The following is a 24,534-nucleotide window of genomic DNA, read 5'->3' as shown; positions in this document are numbered from 1 at the left end:
GGGCTGCAGGGAGGCTGCAGGAGAGGCGTAACACAACTGGGGGGGGTGGAAGAGCACACTGGGGAGCTGTCTGGGCCAGGCTGGGCTCATGCCCCTGGGTCAGTCCTGGCCAGATACAAACTCTGGCACTGTTGTGCAGTGGCGCTGGTCCTGTGGCTTGAGACGGTTCCACATCCTCAGGAGCCCTTGTCCCTCAGTGGGGACCTCTGGGCTGCGGTGAAGTTCCTGCTGCACGGGTCAGGAGAGGAGCACGCTTGGGAGAAAACACGCTGCACAGCCACAGCACTGCCAGAACATGTTTATTTTGTGCCTTGATATCCCTCAGGAGCTGCCTCCCCGCTGTAGCATCCTTGCACACATGTGGTGCACATGGGCCAGGCACGGCATGTGGCCTTTGGAGCAGGGGGTGGCTGGCTCTGCTTTTGGGTGGTGTCTGCGGGACTTGAGTTATGGAAGCAGAGCTTCTGTAGAGGACTAGAGGGTGCACCAGGGATGTGTTTGCTGGGTAACTAGCAAGGCAGGGATGCTGCCTCAGAGGGGTCTGGGTGGCCATGTCCATGAAGGTGCTCCATCCCAGGAGGTGTGGTGCCCCCACTGCAGGGGTGGGCTGGGGTCTCCCCGGGGCTGGGCTCACGCTGGTTTACAGGGCTGCATGCGGGGGTGGATGTTGTGCTGCAGCCAGTTAGGGACATGCCTGGAGCACGTTGTGGCTGGTCCCAGCCCCTTTGCTGCTGGCCAGCAGGACGGGGCTAGGACAGCCACCCCACCCAGCCTGCCAGCTTGCCTGCAGCAGCCGGGGGAAGCAGCTGCACCCAAGCTGGGAGGATGCTCAGGCTCCCCCTGTGCTTGGAGGAGTCGGGCTCAGTCCCAGGGCCAGCTTCTCCTGGCACTTCCTGGCCACAAACTCCAGCTTGTTCTTTGCGAGCTTGGTGTCACGGGCTGAGATGTCACGGTGCCAGACCGCGCGCACAGTGTGTGCCGACCAGGGGAACACCAGGACGCTGACAGCCTGACCAGTCTCAGCCAACTCCTCCTCGCTCACTGCCCGCAGGTGCTCGCAGAGCTCTGTGGGGGACAGCCAGTCCCCCCTGATGCTCACCATCACGATGTTTGTCTCCACTGCCGTGAGGTTGACAGAGCAGACAGGCGAGTTCAGCTCCTGGATGCCTGGGGGAGGCAGGGGCAGTAGGCTGCAAGCCCGGTGCCCGGCTTCCTCGGAGGAGGCTGCAGCACTGCCCAAGCCCTGCCGCAGGTCCTGGCTGAAGGAGGGGCCCTTTGCCCTCCTCCCTGTGCAGCAACCAGTGTCACTGCGGGCACCGTGGGGTGCCCACGGCATCGTCCCGGCACTCCATCCATGCAGGGACCCCAGCAGCATCCTGGCCTGGCTGGAGATCCAGCAGGGCTGCCCGGGGAAGGTGCCCGTGCTGCTGTTACCCCTGGCAGTGCCGGCTGGTGCTGGGTGCGGCGAGCCCAGCCAAAAGGGGTGAGGGGTAAGGCTGGACCCACACCGAGCCGTCAGGTGGGTCCTGCCCCACCCGTGCAGCCGCACGTGGAAGCCTGCACAGCTGAGCAGAGAGCAGCATTAGGCTGTGGGAGCCCGTACCTCCCGGCATGCCAAGGGGCCCCAAGATACCTTCAGCAAAGCACCGGGCGTTGTCGTGGTCTCTGCGCAGCGTCGCCTCCGCGTGCTGCAGTCCAACGCGGGCGGCGGCTGCCAGCACGCCTGCCTGCCGCATGCCCCCACCCAGCAGCTTCCGTAGACGCCAGGCCTCAGCAACAAACTCCCTGTCTCCAGCCAGCACCGCGCCGGCTGGGGCGCCCAGGCCCTGCGGAGGCACCAGAGGGGTGACCTGAGCTGTGCCGGGGGGCTGCCCCTGGCCCTCCTGGGGACCCACCCAGGGATGCCCCAGCCTGCAAGGTGTGCACTCAGCCCGATGCCCCTGAACAATGGTGGCAGGGGACACCCTCCCTACGCAAGCACACCTTGGAGAAGCACAGAGACACAGAGTCGCAGTGCTGGGTGATCCAAGCTGGTTCCACATTCTGGGCCACTGCCGCATTCATCAGCCGCGCTCCGTCCACGTGCACCCGCAGCCCATAGCGGTCAGCAAGCCCACGGACCTGAAGAGAGGCAGAGGAGCAGCTGGGCTGGGAGGGACCCCTGGGGCGGCTGGTGCCAACATGAGCCACACTCTGAGCTCCTTGGCAAGGCCCTGGCATCCCTGAGGTGCCATCCTGCCGAGTCCGGCTGCCTGCACCCAGGCAGGGCTGCTGCCAGCTGCTGGCTGTGGGCTCCTACCTGCTGGAGGTAGGTGAGGGGCAGCACCCGGCCCCCCGCTGAGCTGTGCGTGTTCTCCAGGCAGATGAGTTCGGGGCGTGGGTGGTACCGGCTGCCGTGAGCCTCGCGGATGGTCAGCTCTAGCTGGTCTAGGTCAAAGGTGCCATCTGGAAGGTCCGGCAGTGCCTGGGAGTGGACACCAGCAACCTGCGCCCAGGGTAGGGCAGAGAGCAGAGTTGGTGGGGGACAGTGGCGGTGCATGGGGGTCCCAGCCCTCTGCCCCTCCATCCCCTCCGCCGGCTGTGCTCGGCCCCAACTCGTGCCCCAGGCTGTGGCTCGGAGCGATCCGGATGATGCTGCGGCCGCAGCCCAGCGAGGGACTCTCTGCCCAGCCCGGCGCCGGCAGCCAGGGGAGGGCAGCAGCAAGCCGCCCTCCCGCCCCTGCCTGCGCTGCCGGTTGCCATCGGGCCCCGCGCGGAGCCTGCGCGCCCGCAGCACCCACCTGCGCAGCCCCTCCGTGCTCGTAGCGGTGCAGGTGGGCGTCCCGGCCCAGGAGCAGCTGAGCCCCCCTGCGCTGGCAGTGGCACATCACTGGGAGGGAGAGGGGCGTGAGGGAGGGGGAGCCGCAGGAGGGGTGCCTGCGGGCCGCCTGCGCTCTGGCAGCTTGCGGGCCTTGGGCGCACGAAGGCTGGGCACGCGGTACCATGGTCTCCTGCAGGCACAGGGCACCCGCTCTGTCCCCAGAGGCGCTGGGGCTGTCGGATGGGGGCTGCCCACAGCGGCTGGAGGTGGGGGAGCGCTGGGGGGCACGGCCTCCCCTCCCTGATGCATGCACATGGCCGAGGCTGCAGTGGGTCCCACGCTCCCACGCGGCGTGCAGTGGGCCCCTGCTCACAGGAAGGCAGGAAAGCAGACTGAGTAAAGGTTAATGGAGCAGAGCAGAGGCCCAGCGCAGGACAGTGACCAGGGGGGGTTTGCTTAGCAGAAGTGTGAAGTGGGGAGCAGCTCTGGGGTCCAAGCGCGGTCATGCTGCTACAGATTTGAGGTGGACAGGGCCAAGGAAAGCACGAGGATGCACCCAGGTCAGAAAGGACCTGCGGCCCACAGCTCTCCCCTGCGGCTGACTGGAGAGCTTCCTGAGCAGAAGCGGGGCTCTCCTCAGGACCCCAGGGAAGAGCGGGGCTGTTCTCACCCTCCGCACCCTCCATGGTATGGGGGCATAAACCTGCCCCTCGGTTTGTGACCTGGCTGCTCCAGGGCACACAGAAGGCGGGCTGCGTGCAGCCCCAGGCACTCACCGGCGATGAGGTTCGCCATCGTGGCTGTGGGCACAAAAAGAGCCTCCTCCGTCCCCAGAATCCCTGCGGCCAGGCGCTGCAGCTCTGCAGGGGGGAGAAGCACGGGGGTCCTGGGGGGCGCGTCTGCTGGCCCTGGGCGGGCACGGGGGGGCGGCCGGGAGCCCCGCCGGTCCAGGCTGCTGCCCCCAACCCCGGAGAAGCCCCGCTCTGGGCTCCCCGTCCGGGAGACCCGCGGGGGGCCCGTCCCCGCCGCCCACCGTTGACCGCCGGGTCCTCCCCGTAGTCGTCGTCGCCCACGGCGGCGCGGGCCATAGCGCGGCGCATCCCCGCGCAGGGCCGCGTCACCGTGTCGCTCCGCAGGTCCACGGCGCGCGCCGGGCGCGCGGCAGGGCGCGGGGGTCCTCGCGGCTGCACCGCCTCGGCCCCCGCCGCGGGCAGCCGGCCCCGCCGCAGCGCCGCCAGCATGGCCGGGACCGCGGGGGCCGCCCCGCCGCAAAGACTCCCGGGCGCGTATGCGGGCGGGGGCGGGACCGCGGCTGCCACCCGCGGCCGTGGGCTGCACGAGCCGCAGGGACGGCCGGACACGGGGCAACGGCTCTCGCGTGGGCACCGGGCGTGTCCCGAGGCTGCCCCCGCAGCGCGGCCCCTGCAGACCCTCCCCGCTCCTCCACCCCCTCGCCTCTGCCCGGCGAGCCATGGTGAGGGGCAGGCAGAGGCGCTGGGGGACACGGGTGGGCACTGCCGCCGGCCCCCCGACTCCCCGCGGCCCCTCGCATTGCTGGGAGCGCCCGTCCCCGGTGTCCTGCTGGAGGGAGCGTCAGCACGAGGCCGTCTGCACCTACGAGGCCATGACACCGTGAGGATCCCGAGTCTTTCTGCAGGCCCATGGCACTGCATGCTGAACGGCGATGACTCCCGCCACGCTGCTCCCACTGCCAGCAGGGACAGCGTGGGGTGACCTTGCTGCTGGGAATCGGCTCCGGCTTCTGGCTGCGTCTGCCCTGGAAACAGCTGACACGCCGTCCTGTGGCACCGCAGGCAGGCACATACTGCAGCAGCGCTGGTGTTGGCTGTGGGCAGCTCCATGGCTCTCTGCAGTCTCTGCCTGCACTGGGAGGGGGGACCCACCACCCTCTTGCTCCTGGCAAAAATCCCCGCTGCCCCCGGAGCAAAGGGGCACGTGCCCAGCACAGCAGCGAGATACCCCCTGCCTTTTCCCCTGTTGGGCTGGACTGGGCGGAGGCTGGTGATGCTCCATGGGACAGACCCAGTCCACAGCCACGGGACTCTACCGGGAGAGTCTGGGCCATGCCCCCTCATGCTGCAGGCAGGGAGGGGGGCACAGCTCTGCAGCACTTGGCACCTCTCCTGGCACTTGCAGGGGGAGCAGTGGGGCAGGTGCATTCAGGTGTCCCCCTTCCCCTCGGGCGTCACGTGCTGCCAGGCCCCTGCCCACCTGGTGCACATGCCACGCCCTTGCCGCCCGGTGCACACAGCCACCCTGACAGCTCTGGTCCAGCTGCCTGTGCCATGGCCCCCACTACATGCTGCCTTCTTCCTCCCTCCGCCACGTGCCACCACACGGCCTTGGTCCCCCCAGCCCTCTCCCCCGTCCGAGAGCCCCCTGCAGCTGCCCCAGCTGGCTGCCTGCACCCCTGCACGCAGGGCCTCACCGCCACCTCCTGCCACAGCCTGCGCTGTCAGCCCCGCAGATGAGTGAGCCATAAACAGTCCTTCACGGAGACGTTTTTCACACGCAGAGCCACATGTTAACGGTTTTTCTTTATTTACTGCCTCCATTTCCTCTTTGTTCCAGGAACTTGTCCTCCAACTTCAAGCTGCTCATGATTAGGCAAAACGGCCTCTAATCTCCCCGATCTGATTTACCGTCACTGAGAGCAGATGCTTCCCGTTACTGGTCCTGGACCTGGGAGCGTGGACAGCCGAGCTCTGCCGGCTGCTGAGCCGAGTCTCTCCTCCCCAAAGCTGCCCCACTGCACGTGCTGCCTTCCCAGCAGCTTCCTCTTCCAGTAAGTGCTGGCAGCCTGACCGGCCACGCCGCAGGTGGAGGGCTGGGTGTGAAGTGCAGCCATGGGGCCCTGGGCTGGGGACCCCACTGTGGTCGGGGCAGCTGCCCTGGGGCGGGGCAGGCTCTGGAGCTACTTTCTCCGCTCCCTTGGGAAAGGCCAGCTAGCTGGAGCATCCCTTGGCCATGGCCTCCCCGGCCACTCACCCATCTGCTCCCATGCCTCCTGGTGGGGGTGGCTGGCTGGCCCCAGGGTGCCCCGTGGGGCTGCCGGGCCAGCTGCAGCGCTGTGCCTTGTGTGGGGAGAGCACCCGGCCTGGCCATGCCTCTCAACTTCAGCCCCTGCAAGCACTGGTTTTGGAGACCTGCGGGGGCTAGCTTGAGGCTCTGCGCTGCGCAGCCCCCCCCCACCAGCCTGGGGTCTGCGGCCATGCAGGGGGCTCCTTTGCAGGGAGATGGCTGCATCCTTCACAGGACCTTGCAGCGTGCCACGGCATCCTGCGCCGAGCCCCGATCCTGCCAGCCCCGTGCCTTACCCTGGGGCTCTGGGCTGGGACCTGTCTCAGGGCTCTTCCCTCCTGCCAGCACCCAGCAAGCCCCCCAGCCGCACAGGGCCCAGCAGGGCTGTGGTGGGGGCTCTGTGGGGCCAGCACTGGGGTCTGCGGGAGGGCTGATGGCCGCGTGTGGGGCTGACCAAGCCAAGGAGACACGCGTGTGGGCAGCAGGAGCGCAGCAGCGGGGGCTCGGCCAGCAGCTGGGGGTCTCGCCCAGGGCCGGGCTGTGCCGCAGCTCCCGTGGCCGCCACCTGCCAGCACCGGTGGGCGGCTCCAGGCCCCACCGAACGTACAGCCGCGGTGGGCTGAGCTCGCGCTCCAGCAGTGCCTCCCCAGGGCTAAAATTAGCAGCCGAGGCCTGGCCGGGGAGCAGAGCCCAGGTCCCGCCGGGGAGGATCGGGTTTCCCCCCGCCCTCCCTGCCACAGGCCTGGCAGCCGCCGGGGCGATTCCGGGAGCGGGCCGGGCTCCCCCTGCCTCTGGCCCCACAGGCAGCTGGGCGAGCAGCCGCTGCCAGGCCCTGCCCGCTCGCCCAGCTGCACGTCCCGGCCCCGCGGCCCTGGGGCTGAGCACCAACACGTGTCCCCTCTGCGGGTGCCTCAGGAGGGGCTGCATGGTGGCCGGCGCTGGTGTGGCTGTGAGTCCTTGGCCATCACCAGGCTGGGGCTGAGCCGCCTGCCCCTGGCACACATGGCTGCCCTGGGTACAGGGCTGGTGCTCTGCTCCCGGCAGCGCTAGTGGGCTGTGGGCACAGGACTGCCAGTGGTGCTGGCGGTACCCTGCGTGTCTTGTGCTGGTGCCTGGGGCTGGCTGCAGGGCCTGGCAGCGGCCCTGAAGTGCTTGCCATGAGCTTGGGGGTTTTTTCCTGCCAGGCTGCCTTGGTCCTGCACTGCTGGTGCTGCTGGCACTGCAGGCTGCCATAGCTTGTCTTTGTGGGATGCCGCTCCCGCCCGGGCAGGGGGAAGCCACCGTCAATCATCCCTGGAGGGGCAGGAGCTGTGGAGCCAAATGATTTCCTACTGTCGGGAACTGTGGAGCGATGCCTGGAAGCAGCGGGATGTGCTGGGCTCCTGACTCAGCCTGACAGGGGCACAGCCAGGCCTCCAGTGTGCTGTGCCGTGCCATGCTGCGGCCAGTGCCAGGCTGTGCTGGGGCTGTAGGCTGCGCCAAGGGCGGCGTAACGGCACTGTCGGTGTGTGGGGCCCAGGCTCCTTGGGGCATGTGCCGGCAGCTGCTCACACACACAGCATCTAAACGAGCCTGAGCCCAGAGCAAACCCTCGATGGCCCCGTTGGGATGCACCCGGCGGGCGCCACCCCCCCGACCCGGTTTGCCTGCGACTGCCGTCGATGTCATCCAGGGCCAGTTCTGCCCCATGGGGCGCTGGCATGGGACATGGTGGGCAGAGCCCATGGGAGGCCGCAGCTGGCAGCCCGGGTCCTTGGGCTAGCCAGGGCTGGCCTTGCCCCTCTCGCGGGAGCTGCGGGCAGCGGCTGCTCCGGGGGTGCCGGGGAGGCCTCTGGCCGGCAGCCGGGGAAGAGCCGTGCAGAGCCCGCGCGGAGCGGGCCGGAGCCCGGAGACGGAGCCCGGCAGATGCTGCCGGCCCCCGGGGCTACGGCCGGCCCGGCCCCCGGGAGCGGAGGGGAGGTGCGGTGCCGGCCGGGCCCCCCGTCCCCAACCTGCCGGGGCTGCTCGGGTGACCCCTCCCTCCGCCGGCAACAACTTTTCCAGTAAAACCACCGCAGAAATCCCGGCTTCCCGACAGGCCCGCCCCTCGGCCGCCGGGGGGGCGCGGGCCGCCATTAACCCTTGCCGGCCCGGCCCCGCGGCCGCCCGGGGTCCCCCGCGCTGCCCCGGCCGGTGGCTCCGAGCCCGGGGCCGGGCGCCCCGCGGGGCCGCTCAGGGGGCTCTGGCCGCCCGCTCCGGGTCAGCAATGTCCCCGCTCCCCGGGGGGCCGGGGGTGCTGGGGGGCGGCCGGATGGCAGCGCTAGTGCAGCCTGACCCGCCGTGCACGGGGGGCGGGGGTGGGAGAGAGCTGACACGGCCCCGGCTCCGGGAGGCCGCATCCTGCCCAGGGATTCGGTCCGGCTGTGCCGCAGGAAGGGACCCCCAAGCTTACAGTGCCAGCGGTGCAGCGGGGTTTCCTTCTCAAGGTGCAGCTGACGCGGAGGAAGGAGGGACTCAACCCTGCTGTGGGGCAGAAGGAGCATCCCAAGGGCCAAGGAGCCGGAGAGCTGTCTGGGAAGAAAACCTCTCTCCAAGGGGGACCCCACCATGTCCTGGCCCCTGGGGCTGCAGGGCAGAGGGGCATCCAGGGGCTTGGGTCCCCAGGCAGGACGGGGTCCTGCCTGTCCCCGGCTGAGCAGAAGTGTTGGGGCTGGGAGCCAGCTCGTAGGGCATGCAGCCTGAGGCCCTGCTCGCAGCGGGCACCTACGGCTGGGCCCGGCCACGGCTCAGACGTGTGTCTCCCTGGGTGGAGGTGGTGGAGGGCAGCTGGGCTGCTCGATGAGGAGGGGGAAAGGAGACCACTGCAGGTGGGTGGCCAGGAGGGAGCAAACCACTGCCATGTTCCCGGTGGATGGGATGCAGCAGCTTTGGCTGCGCTTGGACAGATTGGGGTTAGACCCATGGGATGCACCCTGTGGCAAGGAGCAGTGCAGGGGGACGGGTAGGTCCCCTCGCTCCTGAGCCCTGGTGCTGGGAGCTGCTCTCGAGGGCACCCTGGGAAAGCTGCTGGCAACTGCTCTGGACTGGGTGGCTGTGCTGGCTCAGCAGCCCTTCCCCAGAACTCTGCGGGGCTGCCCTTGCCGGGTGGGCAGAGGCAGGGCTGGCCAGGCACAGGGGGCTGGGGCGCTGTGCTGGGAGCTGTGCCGGGCTGTCCCTGGCCGTGCCCTGCCTGCCGCCAGCTCTGGCCCCGCACTGGCTGCTGCACTGGCCGAGCCAGGGCTGAGGTAAGTGCTGTAATTGTTTTCTCTGTGGCCTGAGATGAATAATTGAGAGGTCTTTGAGGAGAATTAATTAGCCCGTTTATTGGCAGTAAATGCTTTTCTCCAGATGATGAAATAGATCCTGAGCCACACGTGGGGCAGGCAGATGCAGGTCGCTGAGGCTGCTCCAGACCTCATCGGTGCCAGGTCCACAGGCCAGCCATGCTGGTCCCCCATGCTCGCCATGGGGCAGGCATGCTGGTGCCAGCTCCCACCACCTCCCAGCAGCCCTGCGTGCCTGGAGCTCACTGCACCCACAGCCGGTGCTTTATGTGGGGAACCCAGTGTGGTTAGGAGCAGGGGGCACCAAGGGGTGGTCAGGATCCTGCCCCAGCCCCACGCAGAAGCTCCTTCCAGGCTGCTCTGCACAGGGTGGACTGGCAAATCCCTCTGGGACAGTCCCACCCATCCCTGGCAAAGCTCTGCCTCATGGCATGGCAAGGCATGGCAATGGGGGGCTGGCTGGTGGCCCTGGGCAGGCGGGCGGGAGTGAGCCATGAAGCCCCTCGGCTGCCTGGAGCTGTCAGCTGAGCCGTGCTGCCCTTCTGAGCCAGCCCTTGGTCACCCATAGCTGACACCCTGGTGTCCCCATGTTCCTATCAGTTACTAGTGCTGCTGTGGTGGTGCAAGGAGGGCAGACCCCAGTGCTGCAGTGTGGGAGCCCTCTGCCCCCCACCCTGCCCCTGTGGCTTCCCACTCCCTCCCAGCTCACAGCCCGTACTGGGGGCTCCCTTTCCTGTGCAGACCCCACTATGTCCCCTTATGTCTCCTTCCTCGTGGCTGTCAAGGTGGTGCCAGCTTGGGGCTTGTGGCCTGCACCTTCTCCTCCTTCTCCTTCCCTGGGTGTGAGGGGAAGGGCCCTGCATGGCCAGAAATGCTTAAACAAGGATTTCCTTGTTGCTGCACGAGCTGTTTGCCTTGCTCCCAGGCCAGCCGTTAATGAGGTTTGGCAGGAGGCACTGGCAGCCCCAGCCATCGGATTTCTATAAATCAACCTGGTGCTAATGCATGGGACTTGCTGGGATGGAGCTGCTCAGCCTGCGGTGCGCAGGGACCGCAGCCCGCAGGCGGCTCGGGGCTGGGATGGAGCTGCTCAGCCTCTGTGCGCTGGACTGAAGCCTGCAGGGCTGGGGTTGCTTTGTGACACCGAGGCATGAATGTCCTCCTGGTTTCAGGGCGGCTGGATGAGCTGCTGCTGGGCTCGGGGGCAGGCTGGATTCAGCAGCTGCAGCCCCGTGGGGGCCATGGGAGCCCCTCAGAGCAAGGAGCAGCTCCTCGAGGAGCTGCAGGCAGCCTCTGAGTGCGGAGAATCCTGGCAGGGTGGAGGGGGGGTGTGAGGGGGCCGAGGGGGCCATGGCTGCTTCCCAGCAGGCAGGTCAGAGTGGCCCCTCCAGCTCTTTGTTTCCAGGAATGGCAGAAAGTGTAAAGCAAAATAAAGCAGCTTCCCACAGCTGAGGTTGTGCTGTTTCCAGATCCTTCCCCACATCCCCTACCTCCCTTCTCCCAGACCCAGAGAGGCTGCTGGGTGCTCAGCGTGCTGGGGCAGGGGCAGCTTTGCCCCCCTGCCTGCTCTGCCTTGGGATGGGGGCCATGGCTGTGCCCCCTGCACCGGGCATGCCGCACACCCTGCGTCCCCCTGCCCCCAGAGCAGGCTCAGGCATGTAAAGCAGGGCAGGCAAATTACCCAGCCCTCCGGGAAGCATGGCTGCAGCTGTGGCTGGTGGCTGCTGCGCGGGGGCTGGCCCCTGCCGGGAAGCAGCGCCATGGTGGCAGGGCCTGCACGTGGGCCCTTTGCACCGAAGCTGCCTGCAGCAGATGTGCCCGGCTGCCGCTGGCGCAGGGAGGCTGCAAAGGCTGCGAGTCCTGTGACTCCCACGTAGCGCTGGGCTGCCCTGCCCGGAGCGGCCGTCCCTTCCCCACTGGGGACGCTGGCTGTGTGGGGCCGTGCCTGGCCAGGAGCCTCGCTGGGATGCCTGGAGTGGGGCATGGAGCAGATTTGCATCGAGAAGGGCCTCCTGAGAACGGGCTCTCAGGCATTTTGCTTCCGGCTGCCCTGTGTCCAGGAAAGGAGGCGCCAGGAAGCGGGACCTGTTATCTCTGCTTTCCCACAGTGATGCACTCGCCTCGCCAGCATGGGCCCTGTGGGGCCGTGGGCAGCCAGGCTGTTCGCTCTCCTCACCTGTGGGACGGTTTGGGGAACCGGCACAGCCTGTCCCCCCCATGCCATGCTCACCGCAGCATAGCGGCTGCGGCTGCAGCCTGGGCTGCGGCTCACTTTCACTTGCAGGGGCTCCTGCCAGCTTCATCTGCCCGGTGGCTTTGTCTGAGCCCACTCACTCCTCCGATGTGCTGACCATTGTGTCCCCCTGCTCCGGCCTCCAGGGCAGGCCCCAGCATGCCGGCAGAGCCCAAGGCAGAGCCCCCCAGGGGTAATGGCAGAGGCTTTGAGCAAAGGAGGGGGCTGCGGGGCTGGGCTCAGTGGGGCTGAGGCTGTCACGGGGGAACGTGGGATGAGCCTGTGCAGGCGGGGGCTGCAGCTGGATGCTGGAGAGAGCGGGGCCATGCTGTGCACACAGCCGGAGCTGCCAACGGGTCCTGGAAGGCTGTGCTGGGCGTGGGGCAGGGGCAGCCCCTGCTCTGGCAGCCCCCTCTACTGCAAAGCTGCCGGGAGAGCAGCGAGGTTGTGCTGGGCGACTGGCTTGGGGAAGAGCCGCCAGTCTCAAAGATGACGTTTCAGTTCCTGCTCTGAGCATGCTTCCCCCCTTATCGAGAAACCCCTCTGCTCTCACTTTGAAAGAAGGTTTCTGCAGCGTGTGGAAACTGAGAGAAACCCCAGCCCTGGCACGGCCCTGCCGAACGGCTGGGCTCCTGTGGGGTCACTGCTGGCTGCCGGGAAAGTCCCAGCCCCCAGCCTCTTCCCCATCTCCCCTCCAGCTGTAGCCTGGGCCTGGGGCTGCAGCAGCCCATGCCGGGGCAGCCCCCAGGCCGGTGGAGTCCCCCAGGTCAGCAGCGTCCCCCTGCAGTGACCCTGCAGCAGAAGGGCACCAGGACGGCAGGGGGGCAGCCGGCAGGTGTCTGCCAGGAGCTGCCCCTCCGTCTGCGGCCGCATGCCTCTGCCCGACCGGCATCGCCCACTCCTCCCCTCGTGTCAATCTGGGGTGCTGCCAGCACCGATGGGGGGTGGGATGTGCCCGGCTGGCGCAGGGGGAAGATGCTGCTGCTGAAACGGTGTGCCTGCCGCAGCTGGAACCCACCACTTCCCCTCTGTCGGCACCTGCTTGTGGGTGCGAGTGCAGCTGGGGGCTCCAAACCACAGCCGACCGCCACGGTGACAGCCTGCCAGCAGCCGCAGCCGCACGGTGCTGAGCACAGGCAGGGTCCCGTGGGGACACACTTATGGCTGGGGCAGCCGTGCGGGGCACTGGGGTGCACAACTCTGTGAGTGGGGGCACCTGTGCCACGCTGGGGACCCGGGCTCTTCCTGGCCCCCTTGCTGGCTCTGGTGGCTCCCCGGGCCCTGCTCCTCGCTGTGGGCAGGGACCCTCCCTGCCGGGGTGCCTGTGCCGGCACCCCGTGGCAGCTGCTGCGGCTGCGAGGCCAGGGCTGGGAACAGGAACCCCGGCGGGAGGTTGTGCAAGGAGGGACCCGCATGGCCGGGAGGGCACGGCAGCCGCGGCCCTGGGCCGTGTCGAAATTCCATGCTCTTACAAAAAAGCCCCCCGGCAGAATTCCTGACAGGGGTGATTCATCCCCCACTGGAAGAGATGACTTTGCCTCTCCAGTAAACCCTCTTCAACCCAGCAGGCAAAAGGGACAGTGACTGCCACTGTGCCCTCACCAGCACCTGCTGTGGGGTGACGGGGCTGCGCTGAGCCCCGCCGGCAGTGCCGGGGGTGCTGGGCGAGCCGAGGAGGACTGGGGGCGGCGGGGGGCTGAGAGCTGCTGGGCAGCGGGGAGATGGGTGCCAAGCTCTGAACTGACTCCCCAGCTCCTGTCCCCGCAGGGGCCTCCCCTGCCCCGGCTGCCACCCGAACGTGGTGCGGGCCAGTGCTGTGGCCAGGTGTTTGGGGGGACCGTCCCCCGCTGGCGAGGGCATGCAGGACGGCCTTTTCCAGGAAGCTCGTGTGAGGGCAGCCAGGCTGCAGAGTTCCCGACAGCAGCTCTGGCTTTAATAACAGCAAATCAATGGATGCCCGATCCTGGCCAGAGCAAACTCCTGCGCTTCCTTTGCTGGCCTCCCCGTCCGGTGTCTTCCATGCAGGGCAGAAACGACCAGCATGGGATGCCCGACCCTGGCAATTGCACATGCGTTTCCGAGCGCCGATGGCCCACACCTGCCTGCCCTGCCTGCTTCACCCCACCCCGGCGCGCTGCCTGCACCCCGGCCCTGCCTGGCTTGGTCGCACCGCATGGGGAGGGGATGGGACGGAAGGTCGGGGGTCCCCACCACCCCTGCCCAGCCCTGGGCTGTGCCCACCCCATGCAGGTGCTGCCTGCAGGGCTGCTCCGTGGCTGGGCATTCCCAGCTGCTCCTGGCTGCTCGCCTCCCCCAGCCCCGCGCCGTGATTCAGCCCCCCTTCCCCACGGGGTTTGCACAAACCTCCCCGCTCTCTTTGTGCTTGTTTTGAGAACAGATTAGTCATGGCTCTTAGCTGGCTTCCAGCAAACTGCACAACAGCACCATGGAAAAACGAGAACAGCAAAGTGATGACTCAGCAGGGCTCACACTCCCATCCCTTGGGTGGCAAGTGTCCCCTGCTCCTGTGTGGCCCCGGGGCACCGGCAGGGACCACCCAGCGGATGCAGCAGCCGGGTCAGGGCGGGCGGGCGATGCAGGGAAGGAGACCCCGGGGGCAGCGCCTGCCTGGAAGCAGCAATGGGTGAGCCGGGGCTAGGGAGGTGCTGCCGGGCTGGACGCTTGGTCCCCGGGGTCCCTGGGGGTGATGGGCCCTTGAGCGTAGCCTCACCCCATCCCCGAGCCCCCTCTGCCCTGCTGGCACCTTGTTGCCCCGAACGCTCCCCGCCGCTGTGGGCCAGAGCGTCCTGCTGCCAGCAGCTCCAGCTGAGCACCCCAGCAAGGCTGCGCGGGCGCAAGGGCTGCTGCGGTGCAGAGGGGCTGCTGGATCCCACTGGGCAGCAGCTCCACTCCCTGGAGCCGCAGGGCTGGGGAGCCCCAGTCCTGCTGGGCTCGGCAGGCACCCCCAGGCACCGGGGCCTTCCTGGCTGGCACCTGCACACCAGGACCATGCTGGTGACAGGAACACCCGGGGTGGGGCCTTACCGTACCTCACGCCTCGCTCTGCAGCCCTTTATTGCCCTGCCTTGGCCAGCTGCCTGGTGGCACGGCACACTGCCAAGTCTCCGTGCCAGGTGGCTTATTGTGATCCCATGGCACTGGACACCAACTGGTGTCGGCTGCCAAGGATGAACAATGTAATTGCTGGAATTACAGTAAAGTGCTCCCATTCCCACTCGTTAAATGCTGAGATGGGGCCCTTGGGTCCTTCTAGGGAACATCTGCTCCAGCTGTGCCCTCTGCCAGCCGCGTGCCCCGTCCTCGCCCAGCGCGGCGCTGCCTCCACCCATAGCCCCCAGCCTCCTGGCGCGGGCTAGAGCTGCTCTCTGCCGGGATGCCCTGGGATCCGTGGGACAGGCACAGCCTTTGTGCAGGGACCTTTGGGTCCCCTGGCACCATGCACAGTGGGGAGGGGGCAGGTGGGCAGGGCTGAACTGGGAGCAGCAGCACTAGCCCTGTGGATGCAGGGTCCCATGTCCGGGATCCCCATCCCCAGACATGTGTGCAGCATTGCCTCTGCCTGCTCCTGCGCCAGGGCCGAGGCCAAGGGATGCTCCAGGGCTGGGGTTTGGCACCTGCCCACGGCTTTTCTGCCAGGGTCATGCAAGGACTCTGCGCGGTGCTGGGCAAACACGCCCAAGGCAGCTGGCAGCCTGCAGCCCGGAGCACCCATGGGGACCTCCCGTGACGTGCCGTCAGCATGCCCATGCCCAGCAGTGACCACAGCGGCGGCAGGCGCCTCGCTGCTTGCTGCAAATGCAGGTGCAAGAGCAGCATGGGCCCAGGCTGACTGGGGAGCAGGAGAGGGCTGACCCCAGGGAGGGCACGGGACGGGGCCCTACCCCTGTGCTAGCACTCTCTGCCCACATCGGGCACGGCCCTTCTGGGGACGGTGCAGGTGGCACTTGGCAGCAGGACCCTCGGTCCCCAGTGCAGAGGCAGGGCTGGGGCTGCAGGGTGAGACCCAGCGCTGCCTGCCTGACCTGCAGCCCCGGCACTGCTGGCGCTGGGCTGCTGCTCCCTCCGCCTTGGCCATGTCCCCAGCCGCGGGATGGGGCGGGGGGGCTGTGGCTGCCATTGCCACAGCAACGTGGCTTTGTTTGAAACCTTCCTCTAAAATGTCAAGACTGTCTGTGGGCTCCAGCTGCCGCTGCCGGGATGAAAACTTCCTCCCGGGCTGTGGAAACGTGCCATGGGGGGGGTTTCCACTCGGAACGTCTGCCTCCACATGAGCAGTGAGAGCTCTGTGCCGTGCCGTAGCCGGTGGTTGTAGAGCACAGGACCAAGCCCCGAGCAGGCGCTGGGGCGGGCAGGGGCAGGCAGGGGCTGTGGGGCTGTGGGAGAGGCTGCTCCCTCACGGGGCCCCGTGGGGTGGGTGAAGGGTCTGCGTCTCTCAAAGCTCAGGGAGGTGCTGGCTGGTAGGGCAGCAGCAGGACCCCCGGCCCAGCCGGCGGGCGAGGGGGAATGGCGAGTTGGTGGATGTGGCTGCTGGGCGGGGGGCCCGGGGCAGCGCAGCCCCGCGGAGCTGCTGATGGAAGGAGTGAGGAATCTGCAGCTGCTGGCTCCCTCCGAGCTGACTGCGGGTCTGGCTGGAGAAGTGGCAACAGAGAGGGGTTTCCATGGGGATGTACACAGGCCTCTGGGCTCGTCTGCATGCCGAAATACACCCTGGCCTGGGCATGGAGGTCCCACTGCCGCCCTATGCTCTCCGCCTGCTTGCAGCCCTACCTGGACCAGGAAGAGCAGGGGCCAAGCCAGGCACGCAATGAAGGGGCTTGGGGCAGCCCCTGCAGCTCCCCTGGCCGCCACGGCTCTGCCTCCTCTGTGCCAGCGATGGGATGGGTTACCGCCAGCTGAGCCCCGGCCGGGGCCAGGGACCTCGTGCCACACCGCAGGGCTGTGCTGTGTGCGCCTGCCCGGGGCAGAGGGGCAGGACAAGGGGGTGCCGTGGGACCAGAGGGCTCCTGCCATGGGCCCCAGGGATGTCGAGCTGCAGGGCTGTGCAGCCCCGCTCCTCCTCCAGCGCTGGGAGCCATCACCTGTCCCGAGCCCACAGCCGGGGTGGCCAGTGCCAGCCCCAGTGCTGCAGTGCTGCAGAGCCTGAGCTTGTGCTTCCCGGCAGCATGCCGGGGAGCAGATGTCTCAGTCCCTGCTCCCAGCTGTCTCCGTGGCCCTGGCCTGCGGAGGAATTGCCATGTAAGGAGCAGGTGGTGCCATTTACAGTAAGTCCCCGGCTGCTGCACAGCCCTTTCCTGCATCCTACTGGGAAACGCGGTGGTGGATGTGGGAACGTCCTGGCGCTGCAGAGCCGAGGCAGGAGGAAGTGCGCGAGGGGTGTGCCGTGAGGTCGCGGTGTTTGCAGCAAGCTCCCTGCCTGGCTCTGCCGCCCTGGGGGCCGCCAGTGCTGCCGCTTACTGCCACCTTCCTTGGAGTGGCTGCCGAGTCCCACGTGCAAGGACAGGAGAGGCTGCTGGGTGACCATCCCCTTGGGTGACGGCCCAGCCAGCCCAGGGGACAGCCCGAGGGTAGCCCATGCGGCACCACCGCCGTCCCGCTGTGGGCTGTGCCCAGCCTCTCCGCTGGCCTGTTCCATGGGCTCCCTCGGACGGGCCAGCATGGAGCCGGCACCTGCACTGCAGCCTGCCCTGCCTGCACGTCCTGCCTGGTGGGAACTGGTGCCGCCCAGCTGGGACAAGAGTGCTCCAAGCAGGAGGGTCCCCTCCTGGCATGGCCACTGCTCCCGTGAGGGGACAGGGCTGCTCTCTGCACACTGGCGGCCGGGGGCAGGCTGCTGGGGCTGGGGCGAGGCTGGGGTGCCCTCGTGGATCTGTCTGGCTCCCCAGGGATGGCCTCTGGCTGTGCCCGGCCAGGCTTCGCCCTGCGGCTGGGCTATCCACAGCAGCGCTGCGGTGCCCAGCTGAGCCCCCATGGCTGCCTGCCCTGCTGGGGGCTGCCTGCCCGCGGCAGTCGCAGGCTGCAGTCGTTTCCTGGTTTTGGGTCTGCAGATGCTGGTACGCACCAGAGCAGGTTTCCTGCACCCCTGACCCCACAGGTGGTGATCCCGGCGGACACTTCCTTCTCATGCCAGTAATGAGCTGGCGGCGTGGTGGGAAGCGTCAGCAGCGGCTCCATGCCCCTCTGGGGAGGCCAGGCTGCGGCAGGGCAGGGTATTCCAGGGGCGGCGGGGCAGCGGCCTGACCCTGCCCAACCACCCTCCTGCACCCCAGCACCCCACAGGCTCTCGTGTGGCCCTGTTCGCGCCCGCCCTACTCCACATTGCCACTGTCGCGGTGTGGAGGAGGTGGTGCGCTGGGAAGAGGCTGTGCTTACGGCTGCAGGGAGTTCTGCTGGTTTTCAGCCTGTGGCTCCCACGCTGCCTGGAGAGCTGCGTGAGCCAGAAGTCGCCTCGCCTGCGAGACAGCCGGGAACAGGCCGGGCGCCGCAGCCCTGTGCCGCAGGCTGGCCTGGTGGAACGGCATGTTGGTGCAGGGGGCTGCGGTCGCCTAGAAGGGCCCCGGGCAGGGCAGGGACGGACCAGCTGCACCAGTTCTGGGTCGTTCGTGCTCGGAGCAGGTGGCACAGAGCTGCTGGCTAGCCCGTCCTGTCCCGTCCTGCCCCATCCCTGCTGGTTCCAGCTCAGCCCCAGCACAGAGGAAAGCCCACAGGCAGGCTCAGCCTCCAGCTGTGTGCTGCCTGTCCAGTGCGGCGAGGACGGGGCCTGGGGCCACTGCCTGGCAGGGTGCTGTGCTGCTGCCTGTGCCGGTGCCTGGCCCATCCCAGGGCTGGTGCGGCACGGCAAGGAGACCAGCTGGCCTGCTCGGCTGCTGGGTTGCCTGGCTTGGCTTGCCGTGGCGGCCTGCGTGCTTGCTGCCGGCTGGTCCTCAGGCTGCCCCGAGTCCTCTGGGGAAGCCAGCCCATCGCCCAGCTGCTCCTGGCCAGGCAGGTGGGAGCCAGGGCCCCAGGGCGAGCGGAGCTGTGGCATCCCCTGCCCGGCGGGCAGCCTCGCTGCACCCACGTGGTGCCCAGCCCCGGGAGACGGAGGGTGGGGGGAGACACAGGACCACGGTGTCCCAGCCCCACTCTTGGTCCTCTGCGCTCGTGCCCCGTTTCCAATCGAGCACCCAGCACTGCCAGGCAGTGACAGGGTCTCATCACTGCTGCGAATGCTTTCCCGGTCCAGCAAGCCTCCGTGGGGGTGAGCTCAGCCGGTCGCGGTCGCAAGGCAGAGGGGAACTGGTTGCCCGTGACATGCTCAATCAGCTGGTTACGAAACACGGGGCCAAGTCCGCTCGGGCTTTTCTGGAGAAGGCGAGAGGTTTGTGAAACCCTTGGCAAGGATTTGCCCGCTGGTCACCGCGTCATCGCTGCCGCGAGGTTGGGTTTATTCCAAGAAACACGTGGGGCTGGCGGAGCTTCCCGGACTCTCGACTCAGCAGTGGGTTGCAGCACCGCCACAGCCTGAGCAGGAGGGAAGAGGCCCCCGAACGGCACCCGGGGCCCTTCTGGGAAGCGGCAAAGCCGGGGCTGTTCGCAGGGATGGGCGGGCTGGGGTCCAGCTGGGGGTGTTGGGCAGGGCTGCTGCAGGCAGCCTGGCTGCCCTCCCCGGAGGGCAGCTATCCTGCTCTGCCCCACTACAGGGTGCTGTGAACCCCCTTCAGTCTGCTGGGGCAGCTGGGGGTGCTAAGCCCCCCCAGGGCCCCGGTTCCCCATCCCCTGCTGTGCCTTGTTCTGCCCAAGAGCTGTGATGCTCCAGGTCTCTCCCTCCCCAGGTGCTGTGAGCGCCGCGGGGGCAATGCTCCCGTCCGGCCAGGGGCTGCTCTGCCCCGGGGCACTGCTCCCATCCTGCTCCCTGGCGCGAGGCCGGGAGTCACCGGTGCTGCCGGGAGCCCTGACGTCGGGGATGTGCCTCGGCAGGGCCTGGCAGGCGGCCACCCGCGCGCATGGACATTCCTCACATAGCTCCGGCGGGTGCCCGGGCAGGCTGCACGGTGCTTCCTGGCAGCCCGCGAGCCACGGCCCCGGGGAGCAGCACCAAAATAGGTGCTGGGACCGTGCCGTGCCTGCGGCCCGAGCAGGCACATTTGCCATCCCTCTGCTCCGGGGTGATTCCTATGTGCAGCCTCTTCCCAACGACTGGGGTTCCCTGGGCGGGAGCACAGTGCGTGATGCCCAGCACAATGCCCACGGTGCAGGGTTAGGGGTGCTGCGGGGGCTGTGTGGGCACTGGAGGGGCTGTGAAGCACAAAGCACCTGGGCACAGCCTACTTCTTGCTGCTGGGGGCTCAGCAGGGTTGTGGGGGGCTGGCCCCACTTCCCGTGAGTTTCCCCCACGTCTCCCTGGATGCAGCCCTCCAGCCAGGCATCGCGCTCCCCTCTGGCCAGCCCGAGCTGCAGGTTTATTCCCATGCCTGGTTCACCCCCTCATGGCTGGTGCCTCCGCGGGAGGCAAGAGTAGGGGGCCAGACACTGCTGGGGGCTGGGAGACCCCCCAGGGGAAATCCTCTCCTTCCTCCTCCTCCTCCTCCTCTCATAGCCTTCCTCGGGCATCTGCTCTGGGCCAGGCTGGGGTCTGGCAGGTGGGGGTCTGCACAGGACCGAGCTTTTAACTGTGTGCCTTGGGGGTGAGCAGGACACCCCTGCTTAACCCCCACTCCCCTGAGCCTGCTGTGCTCGCAGCAGAAGCACCACAAGTCCTTTTCTAACCCTGCGCCTCTCAGTGCCCTGTTCCCGCAGCTCTTCACCCCATCACATGGTGCCTCCACCTTCCCCTCCTGACACTGGGCCAGGGGCAGGCTGGGAGGCAGGATGGACTCGCTGCAGAGCACAGCACGTTGTGGCACGAGCGCTGCTGAGCGAGGCTGTGCTACGGGCTGGCCTCGGCCACCAACTCAGCTCCTCCGTGCCCGGGGCGATCGGCCGTGTCCTGTGGTCCAGGGACAGTTTGCAGCTGCACCACGTGCCTAGAGCTGGGAGCAGGTCCTGTCCTGCCGTGCCTCGCACTTGGCCCGGCTGGCAGAGCGACATCACGGGGCTCAGACATACCTGAGCGCTGGGGCAGCGCTTACGCACACCGGGCTGTGAGTCACCGCGGCGGGATCACCCCGGCATGGAGAGTGGCTCCAGGAAGCCAGCGCTTACGTGGTGTAAACACCATCCCGGTGTTGCAGCGAGGGCAGCGGCTGGGGAGGGTCGTGCGTCACACCGGGGGGCCTGAGCAGCCTCAGGGTGCAGGGAGGAACCAAACCAGCTTTGGGTTTTTTCCTTAAAAAATAGTGCTCTTTATTATAAATTATGGAAACATTTCCTTTCTGAATATAAATATAAATATGTGCAAAGTTTCATCTGAGTTTTGTTTTGGTTGAATTTTCAAGCATGGTTTTGCTCAGCCCTCGAGGCTGGAGGTGAAGATGGAATCTTTATAAAAGACAGTGATTCATGTCGGCCTGTAAACATCCCTTTCGTTAAAAAAAAAAAAAAAAAAATTTAAAAAAGCCAGAAAAACCCAACCGCTTCTCTGTGCGGACACAGAAAAGCGCTCACGAGACGACATGCTCCAGGGGATCCTCCTGCCTTGCTCCCGCGGGAATCGGTGTCCCCACGGAACAGGGTAGCCGGGGTCTGCAGGGAGCAGCTGGGCAGAGGTGGGGTGTGACACTCAGGTGTAACAGTCCAGCGGCAGCACCAGGTCCTCGGGGTCCTCCTTGCAGATACAGTCCTGCGGGACTCTCAGCAGTGTCACAACATGCTGTTTCCCCTCTGGCTTCGTGGCACATCACCGGGACCATTATCGCGCAGTGTCACCAAACGATGTGCAGTAACCCAGACCATGGGGCAGGGAGAATATTAAGGCTTAGTCCCCCTGAAAATGGCAACGAGGGGAAAAAGGCAGCGACCTCCAAGTCTGGGGCCTGGTGTGAAAGGAGCTTCCACCCTTGGAAAGGAGGCAGCGAGAGGTAAAGTACAGTACAGGCGAAAAACACTTTCCCCTTAAAACCGAGGAAAAGCGATCAGGCACTAGCTGGACTCCAGTGCTTTCTCTTCTCTGGTGGCAGAAGGGGGTTCTTGCCAGGATGCCCTCAGGTGTGGTCCCACTGTGGCGGTGGGGATGCGGCTGTTGGGGCACACATCCCCCCATGCTGCGGGTGCCATCCTGGCTGCCCGAGCCCATGGGGGCTTTGCCGACAGGCTCTCCCTGGCCACGACAGGGAGGTCTTTGTGCTGGGTGCACTGTAACATCCACAGTCCAACTGGAGCAGTCTCCTTCCCTGTGGAGAAGGGGTGTCGTGCTTCCTCGGGGGTCCCCCAGCACAAAGGGTGCCAGGCTGTGCTGGCCACAGCCCCAAGCCCACCATGGCTCGCCCCAGTCCCCCTCCTCTCCTTCCCAGAGGGAGAGGCTTGGTGTGCTCTGTGAGTCCCCGCACTGGTGGGGCGTTGTGCCTGTCCCCTGCTCTTGTGCTTGTAGCGTGTAACCTTGCCCTGCTGGCCCCTTAGAGAGGGGCATCGTACTGGTCCAGGAACTCCTTGATGGGAGCCGGCAGCTGAGCCATCTTCTCGTAGGAGTCCAGGTGTCCGTTGACGGTCTTGCGGCAGAGGTGCTGCAGGGTGGAGACGCTGGAGGAGAGTGGGCGGCTCAGCACCAGGGGGATCTTCTCGCCGCCTGAGTAGATGTAGTAGGTGCGCTTGGGGTGCAGGGCCCCCCCCGGCTGCTCGGGGACAGCGCAGGGCGCAGGTGGCATGTAGTGATGTACCAGCTTGAGCACGCAGTCAAAGCGGGGCACGGGCTGGCTGCTGCGAGGGTCGCTCTGCAGGGAGAAGCTGCCGCCCTCGCACTGGATGCGCAGGTTCTTGGTGCCTGACTCCGTCTTGACGCTGAGGGTGAAGAAGTGCCGCTGGTCTGAGCTGTCCCTGATGAGGAAGGTACCGGCCGGCTCGGCGCTCAGCAGCAGGTTGGCCTCGCCGCCCGTCACGGTGCTCCAGTAGAAGCCGCTCTCCTGCAGCTTGCGCACGGTGTTCACCACCAGCTGGTACTCGCTCTTGGAGCTGAACGTCTTGAGGCGCAGGCTGGTGTCGAGGGGGCGGCTCATCCCGGCGGCGGGGAACTTGCTGTGGGTGACCATGGCGCAGGGAGCCAGCTTTGCGCGCTCGGGATGCTGCTGCCGGGAGCAGCGGCTGCTACACCATCACCTGCGGCAGAGACGGTGGTGAGCCACGCACCGCCGGTCCCCGGCTCTCCCTTCCCGGGGGCACCGGCATCCCCGGTCCCAGGCTACCGCCCTCCCCTGCGGGGCGCCGGCATCCCCCGAACCCGGCTATCCCCTCGCCAGGGAGCGGGGCACCGGCATCCCCGTCTATCCCGCTCCTGGGGAGCGGCGGCATCCCCGGTCCCAGGCTATCTCCCTCCCGGGGGTCACCGGCATCCCCGGTTACCCCGCTCCTGGGGAGCGGCGGCATCCCCGGTGCCCAGCTATCTCCCTCCCGGAGGGCACCGGCATCCCCGGCTACCCCGCTCCTGGGGAGCGGCGGCATCCCCGGAACCCGGCTATCCCGTCCCTCGGGAAGCACCGGCGTCCGCCTCCCCCTCCCGGGGCCCCGGCCCGTCCCGCCGCGGGCAGCGCCGTACCTGGGGTGCCGGGGCCGGGGCCGGTCTCGGCGGCGGCGGCGGCGGCGGCGGGGCCAGAGCGCGGCGGCGGGCGGCGGCGGAGCTGCCGGGGCCGCCTGGGGAGGCCTCTTATAGCGGGCGCAGAGCCCGCCCTCGGGTTCCTGGAACTGCGCGGCTTCTTGTAACGCTCCCCGGCGCCCTCCCGCCGCCCCGCCCGGCCCGGCCCGCCTCGGCGCGCCGCCAGCCACCGCCGGCCCATTCCGGGCAGCGCGGCCGCCCCCTCCCGCTCCCCTTCACGCTCTTTCCTTCTAAGAAGAGGAGAGTCCCGGCCGCGGCCCCCCCGCCTTCCCTCCCCGCCCCGCCGGGAGAGCCGGGTCCGGCCGGGCCGGGCCTCCCCGAGCCGGGTCGTGGGGGCGAGGGCAGCCCCGGGGCCGACGTGGCCCCCCCGAGCAGAGCGCAGAGCGGCCCCCCTGGGCCGCGGAACACCCTCACCGGGGCGTCAGTCCTGCCCGCGGCGGCCCCCGGGAAGGGTGGTAGCTGGCCCTTGGGATGCCGGTGCCCCAGGAGGGCACTGTGAAGCCCCCCCCCGCCTCTGCTCGAGGGGCACCCGGCCCTAGCCAGGGCAGAGACTTGGGCTTGCCCTGCCGCGGCGGTCTGGGCCTCGCTGGTGGGGCACAGAAGAGAGGGGCTGCAGCCGTGCAGCGGGGAAGCAGATCCAGTGTCCCCCTGCCGCCAGCCTTTATTTCAAGTACAACGTGCCAGGCTGCCGCCAGCCTTGGCAGCCCTTCCCGGGAAACCTGTGGGGAAGAAAAGCCCCCTCGATCTGGGGACAATAAGGGGCCAATCCTCTCCTGAAGCTGTGCTTGGGGCCTCCTGGGAGCCGGCCAGGTCAGCAGCAGCACGGCCACCCTGCCTGCAGCCCTGTTCCCGGCCGGCCATGCCCCACCAGGGTGGCGAGTGACGGCGGTGGCTGCAATGGTGCCTGTGGCCGGCAGCTGGGGCTGGCGCTGGCTCCAGGAGCCCTGGGATGCTCCGTGCGGTTGGTGCTTTGGCACCCGGCGCGGCAGAGGGCAGGGACCGAGGCGCCCATCTGCGGAGTCGCCTGGGCTGGTGGGGAGCCGCTGCAAGGCCAAGGAGCTGGGGACCTCCTTCCCCTGGCTGGATGCCCCCTGTGCGGGCACGGCAGGGCCCTGTCCCGAAGGGATTTCCTCATCCCTTTGCCCTGGCTGGGGTCTGGCAGCCAGAGCCAGCAGCCATGGAGCCAGCAGCCATGGTGCCAGCGCCCTGGGAGAGAACCATGCCCGGCCTGGCAGAGCCGGCAGCAAGTGAAGCCGAGGGGGGACCAGGCCCCCCTTCCCCACCTGGTTTCTCTGCATTTTCGTTTGGCAATTGTCAGTTTCAACCTCGAAAACAAACCAGACTTTGTCAGTGGATTTTATTTTAGATAGTTTAATTTGCCCTGGAGGAGCTGCCGCCGCCGCTGCTGCCTCTGCCGTCT

General features: G+C 67.7%; 2 protein-coding genes across 2 annotated transcripts; both read right to left on the bottom strand.

Annotated features, from left to right (window-relative positions):
- Window positions 1-504: 504 nt before the first annotated feature.
- On the bottom strand, window positions 505-3,936 carry LOC309411469 (uncharacterized protein). Its single transcript, XM_082008111.1, has 7 exons — window positions 3,834-3,936; window positions 3,577-3,660; window positions 2,781-2,869; window positions 2,300-2,485; window positions 1,984-2,121; window positions 1,634-1,826; window positions 505-1,167 (listed from the first exon to the last, which is right to left on the bottom strand). The coding sequence occupies exons 1-7, from the start codon at window positions 3,898-3,900 to the stop codon at window positions 830-832; spliced, it is 1,095 nt and encodes a 364-aa protein (XP_081864237.1). The 5' UTR covers window positions 3,901-3,936; the 3' UTR covers window positions 505-829.
- A 17,988-nt stretch (window positions 3,937-21,924) lies between these two features.
- SOCS3 (suppressor of cytokine signaling 3) lies at window positions 21,925-22,554 on the bottom strand (the record flags this gene model as incomplete). Its single annotated transcript, XM_082008110.1, has 1 exon — window positions 21,925-22,554. One exon carries the CDS (start codon window positions 22,552-22,554, stop codon window positions 21,925-21,927), a length of 630 nt encoding a protein of 209 aa, XP_081864236.1.
- Between the last annotated feature and the right edge of the window lie 1,980 nt (window positions 22,555-24,534).

This window comes from Phaethon aethereus (genome assembly GCF_964289735.1).
Source record: "Phaethon aethereus genome assembly, chromosome: 18".
Classification (NCBI taxonomy): domain Eukaryota; kingdom Metazoa; phylum Chordata; class Aves; order Phaethontiformes; family Phaethontidae; genus Phaethon; species Phaethon aethereus.
The sequence above is the reverse complement of the archived record's forward strand: the minus strand, read 5'-3'. Positions and strand labels throughout refer to the sequence as shown.